We start from the raw sequence: 16,212 nt of genomic DNA on the forward strand, positions 1-16,212 counted from the left end.
GTTGTTATCTGCTTTATATCTAGTATTGTGTATCTCTTAATCCCAAATTCTCAATTTATCTCCCTCCTCCTTCCCCTTTGGTAACCATAAGTTTGTTTTCTATGTCTGTGAGTCTGTTTCTGTACAAACACATTTTTTAAAAAAAATAAATTTATTTAATTAATTTATTTGTTTTTGGCTGCATTGGGTCTTCATTGCTGCGTGCGGGCTTTCTCTAGTTGCAGTGAGCGGGGGCTACTCTTCGTTGCGGTGCATGGGCTTCTCACTGAGGTGGCTTCCCTTGTTGTGGAGCACGGGTTCTAGGTGTGCGGGCTCCAGTCGTTGTGTCACGATGGGCTCAATAGTTGTGGCTCGCGGGCTCTAGAGCACAGGCTCAGTAGTTGTGGGGCACGGGCTTAGTTGCTCCGCGGCATGGGGGATCGTCCCGGACCAGGGCTTGAACCCGTGTTCCCTGCATTGGCAGGCGGATTCTCAACCACTGCGCCACCAGGGAAGCCCACAAACACATATTTTTAAACAATATATTTAGTTTGGCTTATTTTTGACCTTATTAAAGGTAGTATCACTTTATGTAGTCTGCTGAGACTATACAAAACACTAGGTTTTCTGAGTTTATCCATATTATTGTGTGAGCTATTGTTCAGTCATTTCCATTGCTGTATAACATTCCATTTTGTGCATATACATTTTATTTTTTATTATCTCGTCAGGGGATATTTTCTTTTTAAAATGAATATTGCTGCTATGGACACATTCCTGTATATGATTTCTGGTGCACTGTATACAAGTTCTCTAAGGCACTTATCTAAGAATGGAAGTGCTGCCTCCATGAGTGTTCAACTTTGTCAGATACTGTTACCTTGTTTCTCAAAGACTTTGTACCAATTTACCCTCTCCCAGCACTATATAATCATTTTTAAGACAGGTTTACTGAGGTATAATTTACATACCACAAAATTCACTGATGTTAACACATAATTCAATGATTTTTGTGTAACCATCACCACCAACCAGTCTTAGAAGACTTCTCTCACCTCCAAAAGTTTCCTCATGCTGACATACATCCTCTTCAGCACTTAATATCGTTCATCTTATTACTTATTGTCAATGTTGTGGCTTTAAAATATCTTGTGTGTGAATTTGCATTTCTCTGACTACAAATGACGTAGAATAGCTTTTCATATCTTTTTTTTTTTTAATTTTTAAATTTATTTTATTTTATTTATTTATTTTTGGCTGTGTTGGGTCTCCGTTGCTGTGCGTGGGCTTCCTCTAGTTGCGGTGAGCCGGGGCTACTCTTCGTTGCAGTGTGCAGGCTTCTCATTGTCGTGGCTTCTCTTGTTGCAGAGCACGGGCTCTAGGCGCACAGGCTTCAGTAGTTGTGGCACGTGGGCTCAGTAGTTGTGGCTTGCGGGCTCTAGAGCGCAGGCTCAGTAGTTGTGGCGCATGGGCTTAGTTGCTCCGCGGCATGTGGGATCTTCCCGGGCCAGGGCTTGAACCCGTGTCCCTTGCATTGGCAGGCGGATTCTTAACCACTGTGCCACCAGGGAAGCCCCAGCTTTTCATATCTTTGTTGGCCATTTGTGATTTCTCTTTTTTCCTCTGCCTATTTTTCTATTAGATTGTTTGACTTTTCCTTATTATTTGGAATTTTTTATGTATTCTGGATACCCAAACTATGCCATATTGTTGAATTACATTTGTTGGATTATTTGCTTCAGTAGTGGCTTGTTCTTTCCAAAACTTTTTTGTTTCTTCTATTTTCAGTGTCTTTGTGTGTGTCTGATAACAGGTCAGTTTTAATTCTAGCACCTGAAGCTATACAAGGGTACACCTTATCAGCTTCCTGGGACTGTTGTACACATTCTGTAAAGTGACAACTGTGCAATACCACTTAGTATCTCAGAATCAGGAATATAATTTTGAATTATTTAAACACAGTCCATAGAGTTAAAAACAAAATCAGAAGCCATCTACAGTTATATAATTGTCAATTAAATGCTATACACCTAATACTTGATATAATAGTCAATATCTAGCAGGGAATGTTGAAAGCGATTTTAGATTTTCATCCTATTGTACTCTGTTGGGAATGTTTCTTGAGTAGGTATGTGACTTGCCAAAGATGGGACAACCAAGACCAGAACAAGTAAAGTTCTACCATGGTTTCTGTAGTGTTCACTTTTTTCCTTTGTCAGTTTTAAAAGTGAACAGCGAGAATTAAATACTTGACTTTACATATATACAGGTATGTTGTAAAAATATATTTGTTTACAAGCATGTAAAAATACTTGGTAACTAGTTTGATAAGAAAATAATGTACAAAGGTATATAGCAAAAACATGAATCGTCTGTGACCCTGCAAAATCAATTCCATATTTTATATTACATCAAACAAAAACAGTTTTAGTTTTAAAAGGAAGATGGACAGAAATTATTATTTTTACACTGAACATGGCTGTGGAAAGAGTTAAATTAGAAAGACTAAGAATATTGGAATGCCAGAATGAGCCCAAATATTTGTCCACATAGAATATTATTGTCTTCAAGAGTAGGCGTAATAATGAAGGCTTTATAAGCAGTTTTTAATCAATAAATGTAATTGGCATTTTGATGTTTTGGTCACTGTAAAACAAAAGCTGTAGCATCACTAAAGGTCTGAGAAGTCTGTTTTGTAGCTTCAACTCAGTGTATTTAAGGTTAACTAAAGTTGACATCAAAATTTTTGGAGATGGACTTATTTACAGTGTCTTTTAATGAACAGATTTTAATTTTAACGTAATTGGTTTCATCAGTCTTCTCTTTTAGTGACTTTATTTATCAATAATTTTGTATTTTTCTCTCTGCTGGGACTCTGAATACATGAACCTTAGACATTCTGTCCTAAGTATGCTTAACTTTACCTTTCAGATATTCCTTCTCATCTTTCTGTACTGCATTGTGTGTTCATGTCTTAAATCTTATACTTCTCTTGTTTAATCCTTTCAATGAGTTTTTAGTTTAATAATGATATCTTTCATTTCTAGAAGTCCACCTCTCCCCCCAAATCTGACTGGTCATTCCAAATAGTTTATTTTACTTTCTTGTCTTTGTGATTCCATTTTTTATTTCTTTAAACATTTCACATTCTTTAGTGTCTGAAAATTCTGATATCAACAGTCCTTGGGGTGGTGCAGGGTCAGTTGTTTTTGCTAGCTTTCTGCAGTGAGGTCTTGACTCCCTGTATGCGTAGTGATCTTTGGTTGTATTCTTTGGCTTGATCTTAATTTGTGGAGAATTTACAGGTTTAAGTGAAGGATGCTTTTCTCCCAAGAGGATTGGAGTTGCTTTTGCCTGGAACCAGGGATACCATTAACCTCAAAGCCTCAGTGGTCCAGAATCAAGGCAGGAGTCCCAAGCTCTCTGCTATCTTTTATTTGACTGGGCATTTCCCCCCTTTTCTTCTCTGTCCTCCTTCTTGTCATATTCATGTTTACCTTTTTAAGGTGAACAGGCTTTTTATATGGTACTTTTTGTTGCAGAATTTTTTTGTTACTTCAGAACTTGCTCTACATTGGTTATTGTCTAGACTTTCAGAAAGAAAAGAAAGCACTGCTGTAAAATTGTAGGTATTTTGGTGTGTAAAAATGCAAAAAGGAAAAGAGGTTTGTTTTAAAAGTAGAAAGTTTAGAGAATGTGATATTTTCATGGAAAGGAAGAAACAAAAAGAGCTATCACATCACACATTGTAATTAACTTTAAAGCAAATTGAATTTCACATGGGTCTAATTTTATTCTTACTGTGTAAAGATCCTAAGGAAATCCTCTATTTTAAAATGTGGCCAGAGCTTTCGTTTTAGTTATTGAAAGGTGCAATTTTCACACATTACTGTGCGAAATGGATTGAATTTTGAAGTCTTTAAAACTAACCAAGTTTTATTTTTCTTTCTTCATTTGCATTACCTTTGAAACTTCAAGGGCTTGTTACAGGCATATGAATTGGTGGCAGTAATTTACATTAGCCTAGCTTTAAAAGTAAGTGGAAATTGGGTGGATGGTCTTTTGTTTGTATCACAGTACTCGAGTAGGTGTTGGCTGGACTGCATTAAGGGTCATAGAAAGTGATGGCAAGCCAAATGAGGAAAGCATAATCTTTTAAAAAATACTAAATAAAAGTACCTGAAAACTTTAGTTAGAATCTTTAATAATATCTTTTAGTATTTTCTCAGAGTTTTACAGTACCTAGGAGGTGGATCTTCTTTTTTTAATAATTGGATTTTCTAATGAAATGATGTTTTTCCCCATAAATTTATAGATTTCAGAAATTATTGCTGGTCACTTTGAGTCCAGCTTAGAGCTGGGCATGTGGCAGTGAAACTTTACAGAGATGGAGGCTCAGAGCATTGTTTGGAAAGAGCCCCGTGGGGATAACGTTGAAGGTGCTGAGGATGATGGCAGGAGTCGGGGCAGGGCGGGTGGGCAGAGGAAGAGAAACATGTGCGTTGGATATTGACACTGTTGAGGAAAGATAGTAATGTCTTATGTAAACAAGGTCCCGTGGTCAAATCACATCTGGGAAAAGTGGAGTTAAGCAAAGTTAAACAGGCTTCCTTATAGCATGGCCTCTCAGAACCTTCGGAGTGCCTATTGGCACCGTGACTTTGTAAGAGGAGGAGAAAAGGATGCCAACGTTTTTTGACCACAGCCTCTTGTAGAAGTAATGTTCATCAGAAGGTTATTTTGGGAAGAATTGGTTTGCTATGATTTTTGCATTATTTCTCTGTATTAGGTGGGAATGAGTCCTTATTGGTAAGTTTTCCAATGTGGCATGTGGCTGCCCTGTCCTCCTTCAGTCACCCAGTGACTGAGCGTGGTCACTAAAGAGGGAATCCCAGATGCTCATAGTCCGGAGACGAGTGCTCCTGGCCTGGATGTGGCCTGTGTTCAGGGACCCAGGCCCAGAGCTCAAGGGCATGAACTCAAACTGGGCACAGTCTCTCTGCATAGGTTTATAGATGCATCGTTCATGCTGATGCCAGTTTGGGGGTACTTACTTCCTCTGTGAAGTCCGAAGTCCAAAGCCTGGTCCTCAAGCAGCTCCTGAGTGCCTATGGTAATGAAAATTTAGGAGTTCTTTCAAATTGCCATCTGATTCTTGATAGGCTGATGATACAGAGATTGAAAGGAAAGATCCTTGATAAACTTCTCATTTACACATATGTGTACAAATTACGGTCCAATGGTGAATTATTTCAGAAAACCAGGCAGATACAGGGTAAATAGACCAACAGGGCAGGGCAGGCTTAGAATGCACTGGGTTATTGGGGTGAAGGGAGGGGTGGGACCAGGAAGGAAACATCTGCCCAGCGGAGGTCAGGTGAGTTACAGATATTGCTCAAGCACCTGCTGGACATTGTGTAGAAGAGCTTTATATGAAGGGATGGGATCTGGGAAGAGGCATTTGTCTATGAACTTGGGCTGGTGTGCAGACTTTCTGCAGAGACTTGACGGCTTTAAGCTTTGAACGGTTTGGCAAATTTCAACCTGTCGTTGTGGGGCTTGTTTGTAACTGGGGTCTTTCTGGAGGCTACTTTTACACTAAATTCTATCACCGACTCCCAAGTGAAGCAGCTTTTCTTATAGGCTTTGCCATTGTTTGTGTAGGGCGGCTGTATGCCTGGGTGTGGGAACAATGTAGCAGCTTTATATGTTTGCCTGTCCTAAATTTTAGCTCCTTGGATCTTTGTTGGTAATTGATGCTGAGAGAAAAGGATGATATGCTGTATTTAACATGGTCAGAACTGGAAGCATAGAGTTTATAAGTGAAAGCCTAGAGTCAGGTAGATTTAGGTTTATCTTTGCCTCCCACTATTCTAGGAGCACTGGTTTTTTTCCATCTGTTCATTTGGGTATAATGTTACCTGTGTTACAGGATTGTTTTGAATAGATGTAGTGTATATGTGTGTGTAGAGTAGTGAGGTAGACTGTGGTGTCACACTTCTCCTAAATGACAAATGAGGTGTACTCCTTGTCTGAATCTCTGAAGGAGACCTGGTGCTCTTCAGAGTTTGAGTAGAACCTGTCCTTGGAGGTAGCTAGCCAGTTCAATAGATAGTAGAGAGCAGAAATTGGAGAAGGAATTTGGAAATAGTAAGATTTATTCTCAGCCTCTGTTATACCAGTTATCCTTAATATTTTAATAACCTCTTTTATTGAAATTATATGACTTTTTATTTTAGCAAAAGAAATTAAGTTTTAACATCATGGCAACCTTGGCCTTGCCCAAAAGAAACTGCTGCAGACATATTATTTGCCCATTAATGGGGAGAATTTCAATAGTAAGTTTCATAGGACTTTATTATCACTTATCATGTCTTTGGCTTTTGTTTTGGTGGAGGCTTTCCAGTAAGATTTACTAGAGAATAGTGGAGACATTTATTTAATCAGTTCTAAGACATAGTAAATTTTATTTTTCCAAAGGTTTTATGTCCTTCAGCCTATTCAGTACTCTGAACAGCTCTGGGAGGGTACCGTAGCCCTCAGGCTTTCAGGAAGAAAGACTAGGAGCTCAGAAAATCTCGGTGATTTTTGCCCTGGGCAGTGGCAGAGCTGGAGCCATAATCTGGGTCTTTTCGCCATCACTCATTCTTCTCTTCCATCATCCCTTTACACCCACAGGTCTAGGCATGTCAAGGGATTCGGCCTCAGTTATTTCTGAAAGATAATATCAGTCAGAAACAAAGATAAGACTTCTCCAAATGTAGGAATTTCAGAGGGATGGTTTGTTCCTAAATTTGCAAGCTCATTCACTTTAAAAATGATTCCTATAATATTGTGCTCATTTATTACTTCATATTCATTACCTCAGTAATGACTTTTAAATAGGACTCTATTATTAGAGTGATTGGACTGAAGTCTGATTGGACTAGAGTTAAGAGATTGCATCACTATAAATAGAGTGAGATAAAATATTTTACATGATTTGATTGAACTTTTATGAGGTCTTGTAAGTTGGAACCTAGGATCTTCTCTAAAAGGATACTTACTTTGAACAATTTCCAAATAGCAAACTTCCTACTGTGGGGTTTAAGTTGTAGATAGAGTGGCTACCTTGGGGAATTTGGGAATTAAATTATTTCCCCTGGCACTTTCAATTATATTACCTGAGGCAGAACTTCATTAACTGCCCCATCAACAATTTTCCTGACCCAAAATCTCAAGGAGGTAAGATCAGGACACTGATTATATTGTCATCTAAAGACCAGAATGAAAACAGAACAGCCCTGAAAGTTTTTAGTGCATAAGGGGACTATTAGACATGGTTGTCTGTGAGGCCGTTGGCATAGTTATTGGGGAAGGCCTTTTGGGTATACATAAATAAATTTAATGTCCCTCTTTAATAGCACCATGAAGAGGTTGAACTAGTTTTAAAGACATTGCCATTTCCTCATGATTGCATAAAAATAGACCTAATCTCTGATATTTAGAATTTGATTATTAGAAAAGTACATGGGAAAAATACATAGTTGGTAAAAATGGTAAGCAGTTGTGAATTACAGTGAATTAATAAGAGATTGGTAAGTTTTAATAAAACTGGAATCTTTTCCTGTCACTTTAACTTTTATATCAGTGACTCAAACTTTTCTGTCTCTTTCTATCACCAGCCATGTTGGGTTACTGTTATAAAACTACATTATTCCAGCAATTTTACCAGAGTTTGGATAAGTATTTTTAGCAGTTATTCTTTGTTTAAAATTTCCCATCAACATAAGAGGCTAATATTTAGTTGAAGAAGCAGTAAAAGCATAATGATCTGTGGCTTAGAATAGTGCTAAGAATTTTCCCAATAATTAGAGCTGAATTTTCAGGAAATGATGTATCACATGCCAAAATTGAAATGGGTGAGGGTGAGAGAGGGATGACAGAAGATATATTTTGTTAGTGGTATCTTGAGATGATGTCTGATGTTTAATATGACTTCTTAAGTAATGTACAAATAAACAAGCAAGCTAAAAAACAGGAAACCCCCAAAATTAAATGGTGTGCCAATGATGGAAAGCATGCTCCAGATCATATGCTTTGAATCAATGATTTTTCTTACTAACAGCAAATGGGGAGTGGGGCCTTAATTCTCTGTCATTTGGTACAATTTTATACTAATGTTTATATAGAGCCACATTACGTTGGTAGTAATCTTAGATAATTAATCATGGATCTGTATAAATATATGTGTGTGTGTGTGTGTGTGCGCGCGCACACGTGCATGCCTTGGATAATTGTTGCTTTATTTTTTATTTCTAAGTGAATTAAAATACACAGTGTAATAATTTTGGCAGATGATGGTTTGAGCAGTAAATGTTATCTTTATGAGTTTATTAATGTTTGCTTTTTTTTTCTCCTCTCTCTCCCCTGATTCCAGGGTGTGGATGAATGGAACATAGCTCACCTAAACACGGTCTTGGATGTGGTTGAGGAAGAGTGCGGTATTTCTATTGAGGGTGTAAATACCCCTTATCTCTATTTTGGCATGTGGAAAACCACATTTGCGTGGCACACCGAGGATATGGACCTCTACAGCATTAATTATCTCCACTTTGGAGAGCCCAAGTCTTGGTAAGTTGCATGTTTAATATTCATTTGCTTTGGAGTTTTGAAATTTGGGCAATATGAACCCATTGAAGATGAATTTTTTCCCTTTATCTGGTGGATTCAGATTTATATGAGCTGTAAGATAGTTTTTTTGACTGTAACAATTAATTATTACAGAGTCTTCCACTCTGCCTAGGGTTTTGCTCAAAACCATAAAGCTAATGGTGACTTGTATATCTAAAATTGCCTGTAGACCACTTTTGTGGGCCATGGATTGATAGGTATTTAGTCTCGAAGAATTTGTTTGGGACTTCCCTGGTGGCGCAGTGGTTAAGAATCCACCTGCCAGTGCAGGGGACACGGGTTCGAGCCCTGGTCCGGGAAGATCCCACATGCCGCGGAGCAGCTAAGCCCGTGCACTACAACTACTGAGCCTGCGCTCTAGAGCCCACGAGCCACAACTACTGAGCCTGCGCTCTGGAGCCTGCGAGCCACAACTACTGAAGCCCACGCACCACAATGAAGAGTAGCCCCTGCTCACTGCAACTAGAGGAAGCCTGCGTGCAGCAATGCAGACCCAATGCAGCCAAAGATAAATAATAAATAAAATAAATAACTTAAAAAAAAAAAAAAGAATTTGTTTGGCATCTTTACTTCTCTGAGATTTGCTGGAAGGTATGCGGGCAGCAGTTAGGAGTGAAAATCGACTTCCTGGATGTAGAGTATCAAGTAATCCTAATGATTTTCTGGTCTAGTCCCCTCTGAATAAATGACAAGTTCCATTTAGTATGTGGTGGCTAGAGGGAGAGGAGGGATGAATCAGGAGGCCTATTATCGCTCTTTGGATGATGGATGTGGGGAAAAGAATAAGTTAATGTGAATATGTGTTCTTAACTTGGAATTTCCTGTGTTTGTGAGCCTCTTTCCTCATCTTTCTGAGCAACGATTTTAAGATTTATTGCTCTGTAGAATGCATCATATGTAATGCATCATATGTAATGCATCAAATAATTACACATTTGTAATTATTAGTCTGTCAATCACCCTGGAGTCCTTTGTGGTCAGCCAGTTTCACGTTTAAACTTGTTTTTGTGGGTTTTAGTCTTAGGAGAGTTTCAATATCAGTTGTATTTTGTAAAGTACACATACATGCAGAATAATTCAGAGACAGAAGCATATGAAGTATCTACTTGACAAGCCAGGAAATATTATGTTTCTGCTGGTATTCTGTTGGAACAAGATAGGATGCTCTTCAGGTGCTTGTGTTAGCCCAGTAGCTTTCTTGCCTCCAGTTTAAAGATAATGGCCTCTTTTCAAGTTCTCCTGCTGATTAGGTGTTGAGTACAGTGTATAATTTCTATCCCCATCTTGCCATTAGTTGCCCTTGAGGTTTTATCATTTGGCAAAGTGTGAAGTTGTAAGCTTTCTCCAGCAAATTCAAATACAGCAAAAGTTCATAATGATCAAAAATGACATTTAATCAGCAGGAAAGCTTTAGGAGCAAGGGCAAAGCTCTTAGGACATAGAAGAGAAATCCAGGTATTTTCTGGTTTGCTCTGGAGTTTTAGGATCTGAAAAAAGTTAGTGAGAAGCTGTGTAACTTATTTTTAACAGTGTTTTACTTACACATTTTGTTTGATAAATTCTAAGCATTCTGCTCTCTTAATGGAATAAGTAAAATGTAAACATTTTTAATAGGTGGTCTAGGACCTAGAGAGTCTTTGGTGACAGAATGGGGCAAAGAAATAATTCCTTACAAGGTGTTTGTCGAGGACCAGCTGTGAGCACAAACTTTAGAACCTGTGAGTCTGTCATATTTCTTCAGCACCCACTGTAGAGTCTGTTGGAGGGTCATCCTTTAGTACTTTTGGGACTTGGCTTTGAGAGGCTCAGAGAAATATTGTAAACAATGTGTAGGCTCCCGGGCAGTTTTTTAGCTGCATAGTTATCCCCATGATCGTTCCGATCCTTTCTTTTGTTGTGGATAAAATTATGTGAAATTGGTAGATTCAACATCTTGCTGAAATCTAGTCTATAGGCAACTATATAGTATACTTCCCTTAAGAAATCTGAAAAGTTAGGGAATTCCTCAGCAGTCCAGTGGTTAGGACTCCGTGCTTCCACTGTAGGGGGCACGGGTTGGATCCCCGGTCGGGGAACTAAGATCCTGCAAGACGTGTGGTGCAGCCCAAAAAAAAAAAAAAAAAAAAATCTGAAAAATTAGTGGCAAAGCTCTCCTGTAGGTTTGGAGAAATTCATGACAATGCCTGGGACATTAATTTGAGTTTTTAATATTGGAGGAGTCGAAATGAAGTCTCTCCTTTCTTAAAGAAAGGTGATTCCCCCCCACCCGGGACAAGGATTGTCGTGTCCTAAAGATTGCTTAGAGGAGAATATTCTGTCTGGGATAAGACTGATTATAGAGTCTTGTGTCTTTGGGAGAGAGCACCACTGTTTATGAGTGACAATGAGTACGCTGGATTCCAAAGTATTTCTTTCTCTCTGGAATGTATTTATATTTTCTGTATTTAGTTACTCTATTAGTTTTTAAGCATATAGACTCCATTATATGCATTAAGAGTAGATTTATAATGTCACTATTATCTTTAACCTTGGCCATTATTTATAATGATAAAAAAATAAAACATAGCAGTGAATTATGACAGTTAATCTACATTCCATTTACTAGGATAACTAGTGTAGGACAAGAGTGATATAAATGACTCTAAGGATGTTTCCCAGTAGATTTATGAACGATTATATTAGCACAGCATAAATAATTTTGAGGTAAACTTTATCATTAAAATTCACTTCAGTAGTCATCATAACATATTTGAAGTCAGCTTTGAAAGGTGGTAGAAGCAATACAAATTCATGCAAACACTGAAATGTGTGTGGCAGACTCAGACTCAAGGGAACAGCGATCAGGGCTCCAGTCCTTACTCTGCCACTGACGTGTGCGGCTTGGGGCAAAGAACTGTACTTCTGTGACCAGTTTCCTCACTCACAAAAGGGCAAGACTAATCAGGATGCTCTCCAGTGCTCTAGCTCTGTAATGTGTGATCACAACTATTGGAATATTTTTACCTAATCTACAAAGTGAGAGGATGACAAGGTGACGTAAGGTTCTGCGTGTGTGTGCGCGCATGCCTGCACTGGTTTCCTTTTCCGGTGTCCTCTCCTTGTTCGTTTGTTTGTTTGTTTGCCTCTCCGCAAGGCTTGCAGAATCTTAGTTCCCCGAACCCGTGCTCCCTGCCATGGAAGCGTGGAGTCCTAACCCCTGGACTGCCAGGGAAGTCCCTCGTGTCCTCTCCTTGTTGAGTTACCTTTACTCTTCTCCAGGGGTGCCCTCTCTCATGCTTAACATCTCTGGCCCCGGCAGTGTGTCTTCCTCCTCTCTGGTCTTATAGTCTGGCATTTAATTTCAACTTCCTTCTCTTCTTCAGTTCTCTCAGGCTCCAAGTTCTGGGTACGATTATTGCAGAGACTGCCTAGGATTCTCTCCTTACTTCCATGACTGCACTACTGTCCTCTGCCCGAGTATTCCATAGATTTTTGCCTGAAGGCTTCCTGGACCATGCGTTGCCCCACCTTAGACATCTGCCTTTGCACCTTTCAAGGGGTTGTGACCACCCCTGCTGGCCCTTTCCTGTGCCTGCTTTGAAGTTCGGGGCTGTGTTTGCCTTTGAATCATCAGCACTTAACACAGGGCCTGGCTATAGGATTGATGCTCTGTAAGTAATTCTCATTTTGAATCAAGAGAGTTTTAAATTGTTTTGGATCAGTCTGTTCAAGGGCAGACAAGATAATATATAAAATGTTCTATAAAGACTCTTGTCTCAAATGTAACTGTTAAGAGCACCAAGTTTCCAGAGATTTCTGAGTAGCTGCTGATAGGCCTGGCTCCAGGTAGAAGCCGTGAAACATGCTTTTCCGTGCACAACATGTAGCAGATTTTGCTGAGTTAAGTGTTCGTGAACACGGGTTTGGACTGAAGAGACTTTAGAGGAGCTAATGATTTATTTAAACATTTCTGGCATGAAGGTTTAAGGAAAAAAGAAAGCTTGAAGTAGGCAGATAGAAAACTGCTTTGGCAGTCGTTGGTAACATATTTATTTTCTGGGAATTAATACTGACTTTGGAGCCAGAAGACCTGTTTTAAAATCCCAATCTGGGGCTTCCCTGGTGGCGCAGTGGTTGGGAGTCCGCCTGCCAGTGCGGGGGACGCGGGTTCGGGCCCTGGTCGGGGAGGATCCCACATGCCGCGGAGCGGCTGGGCCCGTGGGCCACAGCTACTGAGCCTGCGCTCTAGAGCAGCAAGAGAGGCCACCGCAGTGGGAGGTGCATGCACGGCGATGAGGAGTGGCCCCCTCTCTCCGCAACTGGAGAGGGCCCATGCATAGCGGCGAAGACCCAATGCAGCCAAAAATAAATAAATAAATTAATTAATTAAATTAAAAAAAAAAATCCCAGTCTGTCACTTACCAGCTGAATGACTTAGGGCAAATCACTGTACTCCTTCCATCATGAATTTCTTTAACTGCCAAATGGAGGCGTGATTTATTCTCTATCTACTTAATAGGATTTCTAGGAGGGTCCAGGGATATACTGTGTATTACAAGTCTTTTGTAAAGTGTAAAGAACTATGCAAATATTCATAATTACTATTGTCTTAATAACATTATAAAAATAAATAATTTTTTGGTCATAGTAATTACCTAAAGCCTGAACTTGGCATGATGTATTTCTGTATATGATAGAGTGGGAGTTTCAAGGATAAGCAAAATATAATTTTCTTTCCAAGCATCATGTGGTAGTGGTTAATTGCTGGGGAAATAGAATTTAGATGGTGCCTTGAATCTTTCTTTCTGAGATCATGTCCAAACATAATGAATAAGTTACTTTCAGATTTAGTACTCTGTAGAGAATGAGAAAGGTAAGGTTTAAGAGGACATGTCTTAAACTATGAAAGGTCTAAAATCAGGAAAGAAATTTCTCCTGGATGTTTTTTAGAAAAATTAAGGATGGGCTGCAGCATTTTGGACTTGGCTAAATTTTATTCAGTAAGCTGTGCGATTTTGTTAAAGGTAGCAATAAGGAAGTGTCAGATTATTCAGTATAATAATATAAACTTAGTTCCATGCTTTTTCTTTAGATCGATTTGTTTAGTGCTGTGTAATATTTAAGAGCACAGGTTTTTGTACCAGAGTCTTGTGTTTTGAGTTCTGGCATTGCTTTTTTACTTAGTATATCACCCAGGACAATTATTACATAACCCCCATGCCTCCATTTTCTCTCCTAAAATACTCACATGGTTTGGTGCCCACCTTATAAGGTAGTTGTGTGGATTAAATAAAATACAAAGCGTATACCACAGCTCCTGGCATATCATAAGTGCTCAATGGATGTTAACATTTCATACGTTTACTTAACAAATATGTATTGCATGTCTTATGTATAAGACCTTATAGATCCTGTATTAATAAGGATTCTTTGTTCTAAATGACAGAAACCGAATTTAAGCAAAAGAACATTTGGCAGTGTGTATAATCGCGATAAGCTAGAAGCAGGGTTCAAGCCCGAGAGCGGATTCTCGCATTGGGTGTCTGTCTCAGCCTGTCCCTTCTTTTCTCCCCACCGCCCTCCCCATTCATTCACTCCCTCCCATCTCACCCTTACCCCTTCTTGCTGTTTTTCCTTTTCCTTTCTTCCTGGGGTAGAGAAGGAGCTCTTTACTTATGAATAAATATTTGATTATTGCTGAATTTTAGAATTCAGGGCTGTCTTTTTAAAAGAACAAATGAATTGTATGTCATCGAGTTGACCTGAGCTTGTTTGTTGTACATCTTCTCCATTACAGTGTGAGCTCCCAGAAAGGGGGACCCTCACTGTCTGGCTCACTAGCGTGTCTCCAGTGCCTGCAATGGTATCTGGCATGAGCTTGGCACACAGTGGGTACTCAATAAGTATTTGTTCAATGAATGGTCTTACTGAAGGAATTCCTTATTGAGGTTTTTTCCTTTAAACACCCGGAGCGGAATGTTACTTTAGGGATTGGACAGCTTGATACTATTTAATGATACATTGAATTAACAACATACAGTACTAACTCCTGTTGTTGACTTATCTGTTTAGTAAGTTTAGACTCATTAATGTATTCTAATTGGAAATGTTAAGACTAACTGAATAATGGTAAAAGCTGTATCCTTCTGATGGTTTGTATAGAAAAAATACTCTAGGAATTAACAATGGTTTGCTTCTGGTTTTAATTATTCTTCCTAGAGAAATATGACCTCTAAATAAGCAAAATACCTACTGTGTAGCATAGGGAACTCCACTCAATGTTCTGTAATAACCTATATGGGAGAAGACTCTGAAAAAGAAGAGATATATGTATATGTATGGCTGAATCACTTTGCTGTGCACCTGAAACTGGCACAGCATTGTAAATCAACTATACTCCAATATAAAATAAAAATAAAACAAAGAAAAATAGACTTTTATAAATATTTTTTAATTGAAGTATTAATAAAATTAATTGCATAAGTTATTTTGATCACTTCTAGGCATATCTATGTATATATTTTGAGATAATATTATTTAAAAAGGTTTAAAAAATTGGAACTATACCCCAGAAATATGGTATTAATTTTGTACTCAGCTGCTAGCCGTATTTGTAGGAAGAAAGAGAGTACAGAGATAACAGGAAGCAAAAATTTTTACTGATCAGATGGATAATATTTTAGTTAGACCTGAGCCTGATTTGGAGATAAAACACAACCACACTGGTGCACACACACATACCTGCAGTCCAGACAGTGAGTCCTGAAGACCCCTGCTCAGCACCGAGTTTTTTAAGGAAAGTCAGTGAGGTCTAGCGTTTGTGATTTTGAAAATAAATCTCACTCATTTCCCTGAAGTGATGAGATGTAATGCCTTTTCACTAACTGATTGGCGACTGTGGGTTCTCATACAGGAAATCTAAACTTATATTAATTAAGTACTTTTGATACCCCTGATAAGCATAGCAGGGGCTTGTAAATTCCTTCAGGATGCCTATTTCCTTGTTGCTACCCTTTCACTTAAAGCCACAACCATCACCACCGACAAGAACCCCAGAAAACCCTTTAAATGAAAAGAGATTGCTGAATCAAATCCGTAACTCTTAGGGAAAAATCAGAAGGTTAATGCAAATTTATATACTATGTAGTTCATGGAAAACAAGCATTAGTGCTGTTAGCCTTGCTAATTACTGTGGCAGATATAGCAGTTCACAAATTATGTTGCTTAACTTATCTTTTTCCTCCGTATTTCTCTTCCTCCTTTTCAGACTGTTTAATATTGCCTTTTAGATAGCACTTTGTAGAAAATATTTATTACTTAATATTTGTTTTATAAAAATTATTCTTTGACTTGAGCATATAGGAAAGCAGCTTTTTTTTTTTTTTGATTGCCCTTCTGCAGGTAGGCTTACAAATGGATTTATAAACGCTACTTCTGTGACCCCAAATGTGTTCATTCTTTGTCAGCTTACTTTTCAAGGTGTAGGTCTTGACTAGGATGGTGAAGTATGTTCTTTATCTTTGGTGACTCAATTTCATTTAGTATGTACCTTTTATATGTGCCGGGAACTGTGCTAATCAT

At 38.6% G+C, this 16,212-nt stretch overlaps 1 protein-coding gene across 1 annotated transcript in view; it reads left to right on the forward strand.

Annotated features, from left to right (window-relative positions):
* KDM4C (lysine demethylase 4C) overlaps positions 1 to 16,212 on the forward strand; it is a 418,075-nt gene that overhangs the window by 77,805 nt on the left and 324,058 nt on the right. Inside the window, exon 5 of the mRNA XM_068552402.1 lies at positions 8,399 to 8,592. Coding sequence (XP_068408503.1) covers positions 8,399 to 8,592 — 194 coding nt within the window. The remainder of the gene's footprint in view (positions 1 to 8,398; positions 8,593 to 16,212) is intronic.

Source organism: Eschrichtius robustus, chromosome 10 (genome assembly GCF_028021215.1).
Source record: "Eschrichtius robustus isolate mEscRob2 chromosome 10, mEscRob2.pri, whole genome shotgun sequence".
NCBI lineage: Eukaryota > Metazoa > Chordata > Mammalia > Artiodactyla > Eschrichtiidae > Eschrichtius > Eschrichtius robustus.